The sequence below is a fragment of the Lycorma delicatula genome, chromosome 8, assembly GCF_047948215.1.
Source record: "Lycorma delicatula isolate Av1 chromosome 8, ASM4794821v1, whole genome shotgun sequence".
In the NCBI taxonomy this organism is placed as follows: Eukaryota; Metazoa; Arthropoda; class Insecta; order Hemiptera; family Fulgoridae; genus Lycorma; species Lycorma delicatula.
The window spans coordinates 52969152-52986561 of NC_134462.1; the positions used below are offsets into that span (position 1 = coordinate 52969152).

Below are 17410 nucleotides of genomic sequence, written 5' to 3' on the forward strand. Positions count from 1 at the left end.
CATGAACAACAGATAGGATTGCATATAATATTATTTTTTTATTAACTGGTAGTCTCTTTTCAATTTTGGTATTAACTGTCAAAATAAAATATCAGTTGAGAAATTAAAGAAGGCCAACTTACTATAATGTCTATGACATAATGACTCTGATTTTATGATAGTATATTTTCCCCCCTACATCATCATGATCAGCTAGTATGGATAAATTTTTGTCCATGTAAGCATGACAATGCATCTGAAAATCCTATGTGCATATGTACATGTTAGAGCACTAACCAGAATGACTAGTTTTCACAAGTTAAGTATAAAATGATACTTATCAATCGTACAAGTGACTGAACTGATGGCAAGATTAAAAAACTGAATACCTAAAATTTTACAAAAATACAAAACCAAGATTGTTTATCTTTATCTGGTTACAAAAAACCAGGTCTACTTAGATAAAACTTTTTAAGCAGAAAATTTGTTTTCAATTATGGTCACGTATGACATTTTTCACGAGTCACATCATTATCAATGCATAACATCAGGCCTGTAGTAATAAATTATTCATTAAAAATAATTAGTAATTAGTTGATTTTGATAACTGTTAAATGTACACAATTCTAAACGTTATATGTTTTAATTTTATTATGAGTGTTTTCTTTATTTATGATTTAAGAAGTAGGCAAGGATAAAATATAATTCTAAATTTCTTAATTAACTTTCTGTTAGTTTTATGACGCTTGTGGCAATATTTTACGAAATTATACTTTAATTCATGTTTACGACATAAATTGATAACTTCTTTTAGTCGGCTAAAGAAATTTTAAATGTGGCTGGAGGAGGCAAGGTTATAACTAGCGCTTCGATAGTTGAAAGAGTTAACTACATTGAATGGGGTAACTTTGATGTTTAGGGGGTCGTGACGTGATCTACTGTATTTTTTGGTGGACTTAAAAACATATCACTATGAAGTTGCTGACTCATAATTTATTAACATCACGTTGCTTGAAAGGTGTCAACGTTGGATATCCTCTTGGTATTATTGTAAGTTAGATATTTTACCATTTTTTATATTATGCTAGGTTATGTAAACACGGCAGTACTCGCCTGAGCCAGGACGTAATATTACTTTACCTATTTTTGCTGTACTCTTCAGTAGTTCCTGTTGTAAACACTTTAATATTTGTTAATATTGCTATTAAATTTTAAAAAAACCCAAAATTATACGGGGTAATATTATCAGTATTTTTTACTAGCGATCCTTAAACGTAGTAATTTTACCTGTTCAGCATTAACGTACACGTGCGAGTGATGCCAATTAAAATTTTCGCATTGTGATCTCGTTTAGTTTGTAGATGTTCCATTTGCTAATATTGGATTTGGATTAATTTCAATATAATCTGCATGGTTTTTGGATTCATCATTTTTCTTTTCTTTTTGTTTGCCAGTATCTTTTGGTGTGATTATCACATAAAGATAAAGACTGATAACGTATAATAATACATGCCAACCGAAGATTAGATATCATGGAGGTTCACTTTCATGAAACTAACATTTCTAGTTTCAACATAAATAATCATTAGCCTCAATAAAATTTTCAGCTACTATTAAATGAATTTGAACTGGTTGATTTAATAACACTATTAATGATTTACACTGATATAGACAAAAATTACATTTAATATTTGCCCTTAATATCTGTATTAACAAAACCAGTAATTCAGAGATGTTTCAAGCCTTTGTCTGCTATATTATCACTTAGTTATTATAATTACTTTAACCCTACAACCTTTAAGTTGTAAATTAGTTGTATCTATTATTGCTTTTTATGATCATAAGTGCTGTTCTGTATTAATGCTGTATTATAAGTTAAGTATACAATGTGATTATCCAGGGTAATGTTCAGAATGAGATCCGTAATATGTAATCGGCAAAACATGTAAAAGTACATGCAGCTTAAACTATATAAACAAAACAGCTGAAACAATTTGTTTATGTATCCTTGAATAGCCGTTTTTTATTAAGCAAGTTGAAATTCAGTAGTTTTGAGGCAAGTCTCTTGCACAATGTTTGTCGCCATTATTTATTTTTTCACAGCTACATTTCCAAGATCCTGATAGTTCCCATTTCCTTTAAAATTATGTGTAATTTATACACTTTTTCTGGCCCATTATGGCATTCTCTGTTGATCCTTCTAGCAATTTTTAATCAGCCCTTCTGTCATGATATGTCGCAATCAGTTAGCTTTCCTATTCTGAATTGTTTTGATTAAACGTCTATTTTCATTAACTCATTTATTTTTTTCACTTTGTTGATTCATTTAATCTTCCCCAATTTCCTTCATATTCATACATTTGTATTTCAAATGCTTCCAGCTTTTCTTTTTTCTAGTATGCATTTTTCACTTCCATTCAAAGGTACATTTAAAACATAACAGTTCACTATATGCTATATATTAAATTCACAGTTATAACTAGTACTATGTACTGATTTTATGAATGCTTCATCTTCGTTTAAAATGTGTTGCTTAACCAGATTATACTTTAAATACCCCTATCATCTATGAATGGCTGTAATATCCTTGTATATTTATATAAAAAGATACGAGTTGTTTACAGTGTTAGTCATTAGTCTACCTTCCCCCCTAAGTTAAGCAAGAATTTTTAACTGGTTCAACAAGAATTAATTAATTTTGTGATATGAGGTCATTCATTATGATTAAAAAAACCTCATTATAAATGTCCTTATTTCGCTCCCAAAATTTTAGGGCAATCTATCTCTTTTGTACACCAGTAGTTCAATTTCTGCCTAATTCTTCGTAGCTGTTATTGTTACGGATGTTGATTTAAGGTTGCCTCTCATTATTGTTCTGTACCATATCTAATTTTGTCTTGCCTATTCTTGGCTGCAGTATGTATGGTATCCCATATTTCAGTGCTGATCTAGTGCTAGATTTATTAATAGCAATAACCTTGCGTAATTATATATTACTATGTCAGTACCTCTAACATCGGTTCTCTATCTCCCAACTCTGGTTTTTTTTTTTTTTTTTTTTTTTTTTTTTTTTTTTTTTTTTTTATTAAATACTGATCATTTGGCTAGTCCAGTACAGAACTACTCCACATAATTTGAGAAATTTTGCTATTTCACTTTATACATCATACACGTTTGGTTTAGTTAACAGAATGGACAACTTATGGTACTTACTGCATTTATTGGTTTAATTTAGCTTATTTTCTCTTATGTTATAGGGTAAGATTATAATTATAGGATGAAATTAAAATCATTTATTGATTCTACAATCTACCATACCCATCTCTTCAAAGTTGAATTAAAATGTGAAGTTTATAAAGCTGAAGGTCACTTTGAGCCCTAAACCTGTGCATAGCACATGGACTTGGGTGTTTACATAGATGTATAAAGCCCATGTGTACCATAAGGCATCACATTTAATTAAATTATTCATTTCAAACGACACATACTCATTAATGTCATACAATTGATCTTCAGTTCATTTGGAATGATTTATAGATTTTTTACCACACACTACTGAATATTTTTGAAAATATCAAGAAAAAGTCAAAGAAATTAATATAATTCAGTTTCAAAAACTTCATTTAAATATTTGAATGAACCAGTGAGTTTTTTTAATTCAATTCAGAAACATATGATATTGATGACTATCTGAATGGCGGGTGTATCAGGTTCATACAACCAGTCTTATGATTACATTTTAGTTGTAAATAAAACCATCTCTGAGTGCGATGGTTGAAGGCTAATAATAAAAAGAAAAAACTGAAAGACAGATGTTTGGCTGGTCATTTGCAGATAATCAGCCAATAATAAAGTATTGCAATTTTTTATTTTTAAATCTTTATTTCATTTTCAAGACTTCATAATTTTTTTGTTAGTAGATTAAACAAAATTTCATTTTTTTTGACTATAGTAAATTTTGAGTAGACCTGGATCTTTGTCAAAATCATTTTCAAAAATTTAGTTCTTATCGCTGTTGCTGTTATATTAAATATACATTTAATTCATTCATACCCAAATTGTTCTCAAAAAAATACAAACATGAATATTAACTTTTATTTCAAACAGTAAAATCATGTTAATATGTAAGAGAGAAATGTTTACAAACCTGATAATCTTTTTTGTTGTCATAATATCGTTTATTTTTATGTGATAACATAAAAATTCACTTTCAAGTGTATGTAAAAACAAAATTGTTGGATTTAGGTCACAAAGAAGCTTATGATGATTTATGAGAGGTTGAATTCATAATAAACTTCTCATTGGTGGATTGATTGGATAGTACTTTTTTGAAAACGATGAAGCTGGATATGCAGTAATAGTAAATACCGAACATTACCATAACAATATGTAACCTTTGTTGCCATGATTGATGATGTGGATCAGGATGATATGTGATTTCAGCAAGATAGTGCAGTTGGTTATATTGCAGGCTAAACAACTGATTTATTGCGAGAAAAATTTCTTGCCTGTCTCATCTCACATAACAGTCAGTAGAGCTGGTCACCAAGGTCTTGTTATATGAATCCTCTGTTGAGTCCGTAAAATCTCATGTTCCTATTAACTAACCATAAATATATAGTTCTGAACTTAAAGAGAATATTTGGTGTATTATGTGAAATTATTGAGCCTCAGTTAAGTGGAATGATCATCCAAAAATTTTGTCAGAATATGAAGCATGTGCCATTATAATTGAGGGAATATTCATTCATCTTATATTCATTCCGCAATTAACCACAGTATTTGTTCTTTGTATTAAAATGAAAATATCTGTAATTTTTTAATAAATGATGATTTTATCGTTTATTAAAAATGAATATTTAAATCTATTATTCTTATCTTTTAAAATGATGTGTTTTAGTGTATAATATTTTGCGTAAAATGTGTTTGTTATAAAATAAATTAATTTTTTTCAATGTGTATCTTTTTATGATGGTTTTTTCAAGGAATTTTGTTTACTGATATTGAAATTTTTTTTGTTTTTTAGGCAAAAGATGTGAAAGTTTCTGAAGTTGATTTTAACATGGAGTTTGTTGCAAGAATTATTCCTAAGCTGGATTGGAGAACTTTATGGAATGCCGCTGATGGAGTAAGATTTATTTGAATTTTGATATAATTCAACAAAAGTAAATTTAAAAATAACATCATTCATTCAATATTTTTATAAAATTTTCCAAGCCTTATTACTAATTTGTTTTTTTTTAAAGTAAGATAAAAATTATTAAAAAATTGCATTTGTGTTGCAATAACATAACATAAAATATCTTTAACAAAATTTGTTATAACTTATAACAATAAAATTATAGTAAGTAATGATTTTGCTTTAGGAGAGAATATTTGATAATTATTCAGGAGTTTCTGATTAATAACTGTAAATGCTCTAAATGTTTCTTAATAATCCTTAGTTTTAGTGGAGGATACATATTTAAAACAAGTACTTATAAATGATATTGTGTAAGCTCACATAAATGATATTATGATAAATGATTTATGTAAACTAATACTTTAATTTTATTTAACATTTTGATGGCCTCAAAATATTTTATACTAGTAATCGTTTTTTGCTCCAGCAAACAAAAATCTTTAATTGTGTTAACCAATTCAGAAGTATAATTAACCCACACAATCATTTCATTATACCCAGTATACAAAAGGTAGCATCAGTTCTGTAAGTACTTAAGTTTTGTATTGATGTATTCCGTTTGATATGTTTTTCATTTCTAGATAGTAGTGTGATATTCAAAATTAATTATTGTTTTCTACTTCTTCATTTTTTCAGTATGTTTTATTTTTTATTTGGGTGCATCATAGTAAAATTATAAAAATGCTACTACTTTTCCCATTAAAATTTTTTTGTTCGTGAAAACTATAATGTTAAAAGTACTAGAAAAAATACAGGCCTATGGCTGGCTCACTGCAAAAATATACATGGTTTATGTTTCATTACACATGATTTGGTTAAATGTTTTTGCCAACTGTAACTAAATAACATTCATGAATTTAGCATACTAACAACAACAAAAACTTTTACAATGAAAAGCTTCAAAATTCTGAACATTTTTAGCTATTTCTTGAGTTGTGATTCTTTAACACAGCTCTAACTCCATGTTTTCTTTTTTTATCCTCAAAACACAAATATAACTAGATAAATTGTTCATATCAAGAAGTATAAATCATTTGTGTGCTTTGTTCAAAATTGTGAGCAAAAACAGCAAACAAACCAATGCACTATACTTTTTTATTGGAGAGAAATTGCAAGTTATGAATTGCTAAAAAAAAATGAAATCCTACTTTCATGAATAATTATGAGGATCCCTTACCAAACATATTTGAAAAAGTAAGGTTAACTTTGTTTCCCATTTTCTTATTGAACCTTTTCCCTTTTTGAGCTTTTAAGCTAAATTGAGCTTATTTAAGCTTTTTGAGCTAAATAAGTTGTTGCAGCAAACATGCTGAGATGCAGCACAGCATGTTTTTCTTTTGTAAAACATGGATATCTTGGGGCTTATTATGATAATAATTTTAATTGGCCCCCTTAAAAAGTAATCCAATGGTGACAAGTTGGATGATCTTGCTGACCATTCTATATGACCGCTTTGGCCAGTATATCTCCCAGGAAAAAATGCACCTTCTTGTTGAAAACAATGATTTGAAAGTTTGGAACGATGTAGTTCAGAAGCAAAGCCTCATATTCCACTATATTTAAATTTCCATCAAAATATAGGCCCTATTAATCATCCACCAACAATACCTCCCCATACATTTACTTTGACTGGATATACTGTCTCCATTAGCTCATTTTCTATCCTCTCTTTTTCTGTTTTAGTCTCTGGAACCACTATAAGGTATTACTCCTGGATATACTCTATATGTGCCTCAATACCAGTGTGTAATATCAGTTCAGTATTGACAATTATGGTAATTTACATTGCCTTTTAAAAAAAATGTGGCCTCAACATTAAAAACTGTTGTTTAATAAATTAGGATCTGCACAAGTATTGTTCACAATAATTTTGCTGGACTCAAGCAAAATCTTCGATTGTAGTCATCTTCATCATCTCTTGCACAGAACGAATTTTGAAGGATTTGAAATTTTCACATTTTAATGTTCGATTCACTGAACTTTGGCTAATCTTATGTTCCTGTACTGCTGTTCAAGTCGAGGAATGAGAATTCTCAATAAATTCTTGCATTATCTCTAACGATGTGTTATTTTTTTATGCATATTTAGGCCTCTCTGGTTTTCCCCTGTTATTAATGCTCCCTGTTTTTTCAAATCTTTTGATGGTTTTTGATTCTGTACCTTGTGAAGTAGGGTTATGATTATTAAATATTGTAATGAACAATTCACAAACTACATTATACAACCTAACTCTTATCACCTTAGCCCCTTATCATTAAAAATGTGATCCTCTTCTCACGAAGTGACGTGTTGAAACCAATGTTAGCAGGTAGCACAGAAAGAATTAATTCAGTATAATCAATTACAAAAAAGGTTAAAAAGATGTAAATAACAAAAGTGGTAGAGAGAGGTAGACAAAATCAAATAGCCAACCGATCACAATAAATTCTTATAGGAAATTACAGTAGAGTAATGAATTATTCTAAATAAAATATTACACAACAATGAAGTCAGCATCATTTTTGTAACAATGGTAAGAGACCATCAATGATTAGCCGATCAGCATGATTAAGTGACAATATTTTTATTTATTTACTCATTAAATTGGAACAAAAATAATTTTTTGTGTCAAAAATAAGCATTTTTATCTTTTTTAAATTTATAAAATTTAATTAAATGAATTTATTTTTATTTAATTTTATTATTTGAACTTGTTAAATTTAATAATTTTCAAATTCCAAACTTTTCTTGATGCTATTTTAGGTATAGACATCATTCCAACTTTTTATTTATACCATTTTTATTGTCTTAAAGAGACCTTAAAATGCTATATCACATAAATGGTGTTACCATTTAAAGTATATGAGTTACAACCCTTTGTCATCCCTTCCCCCCCCCCCACAAGAAGGTACTGAAATTCTGTTTCTTGTCAAAAAATAAAGTAGTTGACAGATACATTATTCAGAAAGTTACAATATTCTATTTGGAACAGTTTTAAAGGTATTGAAGGGCTTCCATACTTTTGACTTGCTCTGTAAAAAGGTGATAAAGATTGACTGCACTACATCTTATCTTATAACTCTTAACTGAAATTACCAAAAATTACTCCTTTTCTCAATTTATGCAGTTTATTGATACAGAATTTTTTGCAATTGATTTATTCAAGAAGACAATTAAATCTTTCTTCTGATGATAAAAATAATTTGCCAATTTCAATATATATGTTTAATAGAAACATAATTAACAATGATAGTAATTATAGACAGTTTTCTTTCAGTGATTTTGACTTTCTTCCTGGCAGTTCCAAATATTGGACTGATGTTTTTTTTTTATTAAGAAAGTTTGTTAAAAGAAATCCTAATTTGTAATCAATATTTATTAGTATTCTTTTTAAATTTAAATCTGAAAGTATTATTTTATACTCTATTGGAAACCAGGTTCAGAAGAATATTTCCTGATAGAAAAAATTTCAAAAGATTTTAAATAGTCTTTTTACAAATTACACTTGACATATTATTGTTGTCAGACATATTATTGAATACTGGAATCGATTTATTGAAACAAATTAGATGAGGAATTGTTTGAAGCTAATTATACGGTAGAACAGGACTCTAGATTGTACTAATAATAATAAAAGGATGGAACAGCTAGTGGAATTTGTGGAGAATTCAAGTGTGATAGTGTGTGATGGCAATCATTGAGTGATAATCTGGCTAAGGTTACTTGGGTCGTATAGGTGCTAGCATTGTCAACTTGTTAAGGGTTTTCTTCTTGTGTGTTAATGTCTTGTAACACTTTGAGGTTATGGAACTACATTATTACTTAAATTGTTTCATTTTTTTCTAACCGTGTGATATTAAATGAAAATGTAAGTAATACTGTTACATTGGCTTAAGTGAAACTAATTTAAATATTCTTGGGGCAGTTATTGACACATCATATTGTAATTTTGATTTTAAGAAGGATGTAAACGTATGGGATGAAATATTTCATAATACATTTGAAAGAGAACTGTAATTTTATTGGAACATAAAAACAAAATTAAAAATTTTAATAAACCATGGTTTAGCAGCAGTTATTGTAATACAAAAGGAAAACTAAGAATGGTTTAAATTAGCTAGTCAAAATTTGTTTAAAAATAGTTTTTGATTAAATACTTGTTTACAAAAAAAGAGGATTGAAAAAGTAATAAATAGATCTAGGGAGTGGTTTCTTTACGAAAACATTAATAAAAATGGGAAACAAAATACCCTATGGAATTCTGTTCTACTATTAAGAAATTTAGAATTAAACTTAGAATTGAGAATGCAATTTCAATAAAACAATGGGAAGACATACTTATAAAAAAATTGTGTTTTAAGACTTTTACTTTCGTTGTTGTAATCCACATTTTGATTCTGAAATTATGTAAGAAAATTTGAACCTTCTATTAAGGCATCTAAAATCAGTGAAGCAGTTGGCCTACACTTGATTCCAAATGAATGTTTAAAAAAAAAATCAGTTTTTATTGGTCTCCGCAAATGCAAAACTTTTTCAATTTAGTTAGAAGAATTATTACTACAAATTGTATAAAAAAATAAAATGTTTATGCTGCACTTAAAAAGGGTGGTGGTTATCAGATACTCAAAAAATTATAGAGGAATTTATTTTAATTAAATAGTGCTATGAATATGTTTTATATCAAATTAATGGACTGAGTGGAAGAGAAAAAATTAGTACCTGACATCAGACTGAGTTTAGGAAAAGGGAAACATTTTAGTGATAATATATTTACATTAATTTCTACAACAAATAAAGCTCTGAGATTATCAAAAAATAAAATCATTGTTGTTTTCACAGACTTAGAAAGCATTTGACGTGTTGTATAAAAAAAACAATAATTTTGGTATTGATGGCAAAATGATTCAAATGATCATAAAATTATATAGCTTGTATGTTATTTTAGGAATTAATTTTGTGAAATTTTAATTTCAGGGGGTATATTAAACCTTTTATATTTCTTATTTGTATCTCATATGAAAGATTTTTTTCTGAAAAGACAAGTGGAAGGTGTTTCTACGAACTCTATTAATCAATCAGTTGCTCTGCCTACTCTGCGGATAATTTTGTAACTTTCTGGGTGTGACTGAAAAATCAAGTGTAACAAAATGTTAAAGGGCATGCCAAGCATTCCTAATCCCTAAAATAATTATCCATTTGGACGGAAGAGCCAAGAAAGAGCAGTAGGAATGTTTACAATTGGAATGAATGCATTATTCCAAATGATGTAGATATTTCTTTATTAAATTTGGTGGATATAGTTATTCAGTGATCCTTTTTATCTTCTCATGCTCTTTGTGCACTGATGGCTGTATGAGCATCTTGATAGCTAACATAACTTATTTTTTATACAGCTGGGACATGTTGGTGAACTACCTCAAGCTCCTGTTGATGATTATGAAAACAATGAAGATTTCTTAAAGAAAGTTCATCATGTCTTGCTTGAGGTATGTGATTTAAATTAATTTTTTGCTTTATTATATTATTTATTTTGTTTTCTTTTAAGATTGCACAACTGTGCCACACACTTTTAGCTTGTCCAGGTTCAACTTAAATTAATCTTGATATAAAGTTAATTAAACCATTGGTGTTAATTAAATCCAAATAATTAAAGTATGATTATTAAATACAGTTAAAACTAAGTAGAACATATTAATCCTTTTAACCCACACAGTTTTTTTTAGCTACTTTTAAATATATTTTTCTATTACTATTTGATAAAATTACATGATTATTTTTTCGTTAATTGTATTTTTATTTTTATGTAATCAATTTTTTTTGAATTTAAGTAAACTTTGACAAAGTTTGAAATGATAAAAAAATTAAGTTTATAGTCACAAGCTAATTGAAGCAATTATTACTATAATATGCATCTGTTTTAGTGAAAGAGCAACCAATTGTATGTACATCTTGAAAATTTCATCTCAAATTTAGTTTATTACATATTTTGTTCATGTATGTCATAAATATGTAGCACTGCCTTTCTTTTATTAGTGTTCTTCACTATGTGGTGAACAAAAAAAAAGTAAGATAAAAAAGATAATAAAAAACTAAACTGAATTAAAATGTAAACTTTTTAATGATCAAGAAAATGAATGACTAAAATTTTACAGAAAATCTCAATATAAACCTCACAACATAGTATACACTACAAATACAACCTATAAAGTAAAATTTAATAAAATCAGTTAAAATTGTAAGACTCAAATCAGATATGAATGTAAAAAACAATGAAATACCTCAATTTAAAATTATAATACAGATATTTAGATCAATATCTAAACAAAAGATTAAAAATTCTAATACTAATAAAAATAAAGACAAAAAATAATCTAATACCATGCATCACAAAATAGTGGAGAACATAATGAAATAATCAGCTTTGTATACTACTCTGTGAAATAGCCTCTTTTTTTAATGATATTATCATCCAACAACATGAAAAAATAGTAAATGATATGGTTAAAATTGTTATAATTCATTTTTTTCTGATATAAAAAATTAATTTAGCTTAATATAGTTAGTTTTTTTTTTAAGAATGATTTTGGATCAGTTAGGAGAGTAATAGTTGCTTTAGTCAGATCTGAATTATTCCAGAAGCATAACGGGAACTGGTATTAAAGTTAGGAATTTGCAATAATGCTTGTTGTGCTTAATTAATCATTCAAAAGAAGTAATAATTCAAGAACAGTGCTGTGGAATTTTAGTTTTAGTAAATTTTTATTTATGTTATAGATTTTTTTTTTGTGTAATTTTTACTGGTTTTATGTCGTACCAGTTAACGTATTGTTGTATGTTTGCAACTTGACGCAGATATTGAAAGACTAACAAACTAAAAATTTCTTATAAATACAATTTGTTACTGTAAAAACATAGAAAATAAAATAAATATAGTTATAATAATAGTATTAACAGTAATAACAATAATTCACATAAGTACAAGATTTCTTTAAAGACAGTTGAATTATAAGAATTATAATCCAATACAATCCACTAAAAACATAAACACTGCTAGTATTCATACCTAATATTGCATTAACAATAAGATAAGATTAGAAAAATCTAAAGTTCATACAATCCAGTTCTCTGCAAATATTATTATTTTACTGTTTACCAATAACAATGAACAACTTCCTGCATTCAAGCACTGTCCACAATGGAATGCTCGTGATGTACTCTTCATTTGTTGTTATTACATGTTTACTAATATTGCCGTCACCGTAATTGCGTTGAACTCAGCCTCACAGAACTACTCACCGTTATCACAAACATGCCAAACACAGCCTTGCAGATCCATTTACAGAATTAGTCGCTTAACTACTAACTGTTCCTGTTAGTCCTGGTAGTATTTATATTTCCTGGCCTGCAGAACAATACCCGCCTCATTCCTAAACTGTTGAAGTTTAATAACTCTCATCATCCACGCTCTTACATTTTCCCATAAATTCCTATTCTGGTTCAGTAACCCTTCTCGTCGGACAGCAGCTGTTGGAGGTGCCATTGTCTATATTGCAATGGACAGATTTTTAAATGGACCTGTTAGCCTGAGCAAAGGTTCCTTTTTAATTCCTTCTGAATTCCTTTCATTGTTATTATTTTCTCATTCTTTCTTCTTAATTGGAAGAAATCCATTACCCTCATTCGTTATACTGGTCCTGTTAACTATATAAAGACAGATTATAAGGAAAGTCTGAATTCTTAAGATATTCTTGTTATTGAACAAACCTTTAAAATATTAATTTAAAAAAAAAATTTTAATGACTTCTGCTTTCCAGTCATTCAGCCTTTCATGTAATTTACATCATTATTTACCCTTAATGGTTAAGAAATTTAGGCTTTTATACGAAGTATCATTTTATGCTGATGTTAATTGTTTTCTTAGATGCGTTTTCAAAAATATGTATCATTTTGTTAAGGGATCATACAGATGCTTACAGTTATAATATCAATATATTTTTTTTCTTTGATCCTTTTTAATAGTCAGAAACATACTGTGATGCAACTATTTACTATATAATTACAACTACTACATAACTTCCAACTAAATTGGAAATATTTCCATTAAAGGTCTATTTATGCAGTAGGAGAACTGTTTAGTTGTATCATCATGATTTACAGAAGTAAAAAAATCTGTAATTTTGCATATGTGTGTACACAAGTGCACTGGAGTAAAAATTAAAGGTATTGTAGATGTTATATTGATTAAAATATTTGAAAATATACTATTTATCAATATTTTATACACTATATTGCTAAAAACACAGATATTAGAACTTCAAACCATTGAAAATAAAATTTTCCTCAATTGACCTCATTTGAAAAGATAGAAATTATGACCCAAAAACCTACGTGATTAAAAGAAGTAAACATAAACAATAATAAAATCAAAATTGTAACTCAATTTAAATACCTAAAGAAATAATAACAATCTAAATGAAAAAAAAACCTTAATCCATTTAAGAAGAAACAGACTAGCTAAAGCTCAAAAATTAACTTTGTACAATTGCAATAAAAATGCCTATCAATAAATGCAAAAATAAGACACTACAAGACAGTTATAAAACCAGAAGCTACTTATGAGCAGAAACACTCCTCCACCTGAATGAACAATCAAAGACAGATGGTTTCCAGAAAATCTAAAGAAAAAGTAGAAGAACCTGCATCAATAAAAAGTGTTAGAAAGACAAACAGTGGTGGATTGTGCCCAACAAAGTCGTGTACAAAGAATTAGAATCCATCACTGATACCATGCATTAGAGGAGACTAGGATTCTATGGACATATCATGAAGATGCAAGAAGATTCAAGACTTCTGAAACAGCTAGTATAGTACAATCTTGACTTGAAAAATACCAAGACAGGATGCAGATGTATCAGAGAAGTAAGAGAGGATCTGAAGGAAATTGATCTTACACCAAAAGACACCGCTGATATGAAAAAAATTAAACAAGAAAATCAAGAACAAAAACACTCGCTTCACAAGAAAAAACTGACAACACGAACATTTTCAACACTAGAAAGGGCACAAAGATTGGAATATATGAAAAAGTACTGGGAGGACCGAAAGGCCGAAACAGTCCCTTCAAAGAGACTTGGATAATGGACTGACTGAAGTGATCCTATGCAGTCATAAAATATAATAATAATACACTATTGAAAAATAGTAATATTATATATTAAAATGTTTGCTGTTAAAAGAACATAACTGGTTTTTTTATATACAATATAATTTCAGGTTTTATATTTTCATTATAATTTACCAGTATATCATCCACTGTAAAAATAAAAATATCATGTATATAAATGATGCCATGTACAACATTTTCAAAATGTAATTAAATCTCAGATAATGAGGATTCTATACTGACACCCTAAGTTTTTTTTACAATAATTGCCTTCTAATTCAAAATACTAATTACAAATGATAGTTTCATTGTCATTATTATCATTGTGACTCTAGAATTCACCATTACTGTTGTCCTTCAACCAGAGGCTGAGTCATTTTTCAAAAAATCTGTCTTCATTACCTTTTTTATTCTCTAAAATTTGTTCACTATTTAATGTGGTCTATACATTTAGTCATCATCATTTTGGTAGTGAAGGACCATGATTTATGTTGCCTGTCAATATTAAGCTAAATAAAAACCTACAACATACATCTATCCACACTCTTAGTATTAGTAAAATGCTACTAACAAACACAGAACACAACTGAAGACCTAAGAAGACAGGCAATTTAATATACAGGTTAACAGTAAATTGTGCACATATGGATAAAAATATTACATTCTTAGAAAGAATAAAGAATATTAAATGTGAAGAATATTACATTCTAAGGGTATTGTAGGTTTTCAGAAATTGTTCTATTCAGTTAGATTAGTTTAGTAACATGTGCCTTCTGCAGTTTTCATTCAAAAGGTTATGAAATTGTTTTTATCCATTTATAAAGTCTAATAATAGTATGTGCAAAAAAATATGTGGATATTTGATATTTTCAGCAGAAATACCTAAGTGAAATTTTAGAACAAATGGTTTTAATGAATTTAAGTTTAAATTTTCATAAATGGTTTCAAAAATTATGTACTTGCTACGTAACATCTCATTTTGTAAACTTTACAATCAATATTAATCATTTTATATATTAAAATAAAACTGATGAATTACAAATATTACTATTTTTAGATGATGATTTGTGAATGCGAGTATATATCTGCAAATTCATGCGCCATGTGGATACGTACATTCAGGAATGTAAACAAACATAATTGTTTTTCAAATATTACATTGCAAACAATTTTAAATAATGTAATAGTTTTACTTTGTTGTTTTCCTATTTATTTTAATTAATTTTTAATACTTTCGGTCTGGATTTTTTTTAACATAAATTTTTAAGTATGAAATAAAAATTTCTTTGTAATTATACAACTGTCATGATATTTATTATTAAAGCTGTAGAAGTGTGTCAGTAAACTTTTTGTTCTTAAAAATCTTCCATTCTTTATCAAAGTAACGATCAGTCATTATACTGGGACAGTGATATGAAATCAATATTTTAGATGCAATTATTATTAGTAGAAAAATTTAAAAAACCTTTATAAAATTAATTACTTGTCCGGTTGGCCTCTGGTTCAGTTTTCTGGTAAAGTCTGGCATGTTTTCACAAATAATCTTTGTTAATTGTGTACTGAAATATATCCAACATTGTAAAATAGAAATCATAACACTATAACTGTACTTGGCAGTCATCCAGCTTATTCTAAATGATTAACAAGGATGGATATGATTTCTATATGCATGTATTGGCTAGTCATCAGTAATTAAATTTTATTTCTTTAATCCTGTCAGTTGATATTAAATCTATTTTTATTTGTATGCATTCTCAGTAAACACTTATAACTTCAGTAATTTGAAATTATTTTAATGGATTCTAGTGCATTACTACATACATGTTTTATATAACATAATGTAAATTCTTAAAAACAGTCTAGTGGTATTATTTTGCCTTTACAAAGAATCATTTATTTTAGTGAAATTTAATCTTATAATTGTTACATTTTCCTTTTTTATTTCAGGTTGATGTTGTTAACGGTGAACTTATTTGTCCCGAAACAGGTCGTAAATTCCCTATCACATCAGGCATTCCTAACATGTTACTCAATGAAGATGAAGTTTAGTTTTTTAAGTATAATATTTATTATTACTGTTGACATTTTTTAATTCTTACTTGAACATGGTTTGTTCTTGATTAAAATCATGTTGTCATCAGAAAAAAACATTTTTTTTTTATTTGTAAACGTGTTGAAAATTATTCTATACAATTTTTCATAAAATAAAAATATCATGAATGTAATTCACTTTTATAAAAAATTATTTTTCAGATGATGATATTTTAGATCTAATATAAAATTTGTTTTATTTCAAAAAATATTTTTGTATTATCAGCAACATTTTTATTTACAAAAATTTGTGTTGTTTTCCTTTGTGTTTTTATTATAATTTTTTTTTAAACCAAATTAATTGATCTGTGATAATTTATATATTCTGTACTTCACATAAGGTGGGTGTCTGTGTTTACTTTAGTTTTATCATTTTATTTTATAAGTTTTCTGGAGTTTGTATATTCATTTAAATGTAATTAATCTTATAAACTCAGATTCATAATGTTTTTAATAGTTATTTTTAGGTTTAAATATATTTTCAGTTAATGTTATACATCTTTATTAGTTATTTTACAGCTTTGATGCTTTTCTTTATTATTATTATTTTCTTCTATGCTAATTATCTTCTAATTCTGCCAAAAAATTTCTCTTTTTATTTATTTGTCATGAAAATTCTTCATTTTGTTCATTACGTTTTATTAAATTCTGTAATTATTCTTTGTTTCTATTCTGAATTGTTTGTATTTTATCTTTGACTATTTATTCCATCAGTTGTGTATATTCCTTAGTATTATCACCTAATAATTAAGTAATATATTGTTTTCAAAAACTTGGAAAGAAAATAAGTAAGTTCCATCCACCTATTAACAGTATTTTCTGTTTTATAACTTTTAAGTTTTTTAGTAATCTTTTTAATAAAGAAAGGTTTTACCAAATAAGCTTTTTTAATTAATTAAAATTTTACATTTAAGTCGAGTTAAGTGAAAAGAAAGTCATTTTGTATTTATTTTTATAACATTTTAACCACATTTTATCACTTTGATCCATTAGTTATTCATTTTTATGTATTAAAA

The 17410-nt window shown here is 27.4% G+C and overlaps 1 protein-coding gene across 1 annotated transcript; it reads left to right on the top strand.

Moving 5' to 3' along the window:
* Positions 1 to 868: 868 nt before the first annotated feature.
* Trmt112 (tRNA methyltransferase subunit 11-2) lies at positions 869 to 17064 on the top strand. The gene is made up of 4 exons (XM_075373664.1): positions 869 to 1029; positions 5006 to 5107; positions 10534 to 10626; positions 16251 to 17064. The coding sequence occupies exons 1-4, from the start codon at positions 952 to 954 to the stop codon at positions 16350 to 16352; spliced, it is 375 nt and encodes a 124-aa protein (XP_075229779.1). The 5' UTR covers positions 869 to 951; the 3' UTR covers positions 16353 to 17064.
* The last annotated feature ends 346 nt before the right edge of the window (positions 17065 to 17410 follow it).

What these genes read in the sequence shown, in the direction of transcription:
- Trmt112 (XM_075373664.1), top strand. Translation starts at nt 952, where the DNA reads ATGAAGTTGCTGACTCATAATTTATTAACATCACGTTGCTTGAAAGGT. An exon ending in GATATCCTCTTGGTATTATT is followed by an intron (nt 1,030 to 5,005) that starts GTAAGTTAGATA and finishes TTTGTTTTTTAG; the next exon opens with GCAAAAGATGTGAAAGTTTC. An exon ending in TTCATCATGTCTTGCTTGAG is followed by an intron (nt 10,627 to 16,250) that starts GTATGTGATTTA and finishes TTTTTATTTCAG; the next exon opens with GTTGATGTTGTTAACGGTGA.